Raw genomic sequence first — 937 nt, 5'->3', positions numbered from 1 at the left:
AGCCTCGGGAGGTGGCCCTGGGGACATGCCAGCCCCTTTAGTTATTTTGGGGGATGTCCAGGGTGTTTTTCTGCTGCCTTCAATGTTCCCAGCCCCTGTGGGTGCAGGAGGGTCCTCGTGGTTTGGGGACAGGCACAAGCAGTGGCTCACAAGGCTGGTCCAGGCGTTTCCTTCCCAGCAGGAGCTGGTGGAGCCAAGCCCTGGGTTTTTCCTCTTGTATTTAATCCCAAACCGTGCCTGAGGCTGCTCTTGTTGCCAATCCCTTATGAACATCCTCCCGGTTCCTTGGGAGCAGGATTTCCCCCTGTGCTGCTGTTTGCAAACCTTGTCCCTCTCCCCACTCCCCAAACCCATCCCTGGGATGCTGGGACAGGGGGATGCCAGGGTGGGGAGATGCTGGGACAGGGAGATGCCGGCTGTCCCGGCCCCTCGCTGATGGCTTTCCCTTCCTCTTCCACAGCTGGTTTGGGTACCACGTGGGCCAGACGCTGTTCCACGTGGCGCAGGTGGTGCTGGGGTACATGGTGATGCTGGCCGTCATGTCCTACAACGCCTGGATCTTCCTGGGGGCCATCGCGGGCTCCACGCTGGGCTATTTCGTGGTGTACCCCCTGCTCGGCCGGGGCTAGGACCCCCCCGGCATGGTGGGGGACAGGCTCCACACCTCCTGCTACTTTGCCTGGAATAGCTGCTGTCACTTCTGCTGGGTCTGTCACTGTCCCCATGCTGTGCAGGACACAGCACCCCAGGGACTTGCTGCGGGGACGCTCGATGCGGGCTCTGCCACGCTGCCACCGTCCTCTGCTGGTGGCTGTCCCTCAGCTCTCAGGGAGCTTTGGTGGGGTGATGACAGTGGGGGGGGGTAATGACAGTGGGGGGTGCTGGGCATTTCCTTTCCCCCCCCCCCTTTTTTTTTTTGGGCAGGGGGATGTTCATC

The 937-nt window shown here is 61.6% G+C and overlaps 1 protein-coding gene across 1 annotated transcript; it reads left to right on the top strand.

The window, feature by feature from the left end:
* Nucleotides 1-460: 460 nt before the first annotated feature.
* Nucleotides 461-629, top strand: SLC31A2 (solute carrier family 31 (copper transporter), member 2; the record flags this gene model as incomplete). Its single annotated transcript, XM_010078823.1, has 1 exon — nucleotides 461-629. A coding segment is annotated over one exon (169 nt), but the record flags the coding sequence as incomplete, so codon positions are not given.
* Between the last annotated feature and the right edge of the window lie 308 nt (nucleotides 630-937).

Source organism: Pterocles gutturalis, unplaced genomic scaffold (genome assembly GCF_000699245.1).
Source record: "Pterocles gutturalis isolate BGI_N339 unplaced genomic scaffold, ASM69924v1 scaffold19478, whole genome shotgun sequence".
Lineage (NCBI taxonomy): Eukaryota > Metazoa > Chordata > Aves > Pterocliformes > Pteroclidae > Pterocles > Pterocles gutturalis.
Note: the sequence above shows the minus strand (reverse complement) of the source record. Positions and strands in the feature narration are given on the sequence as shown.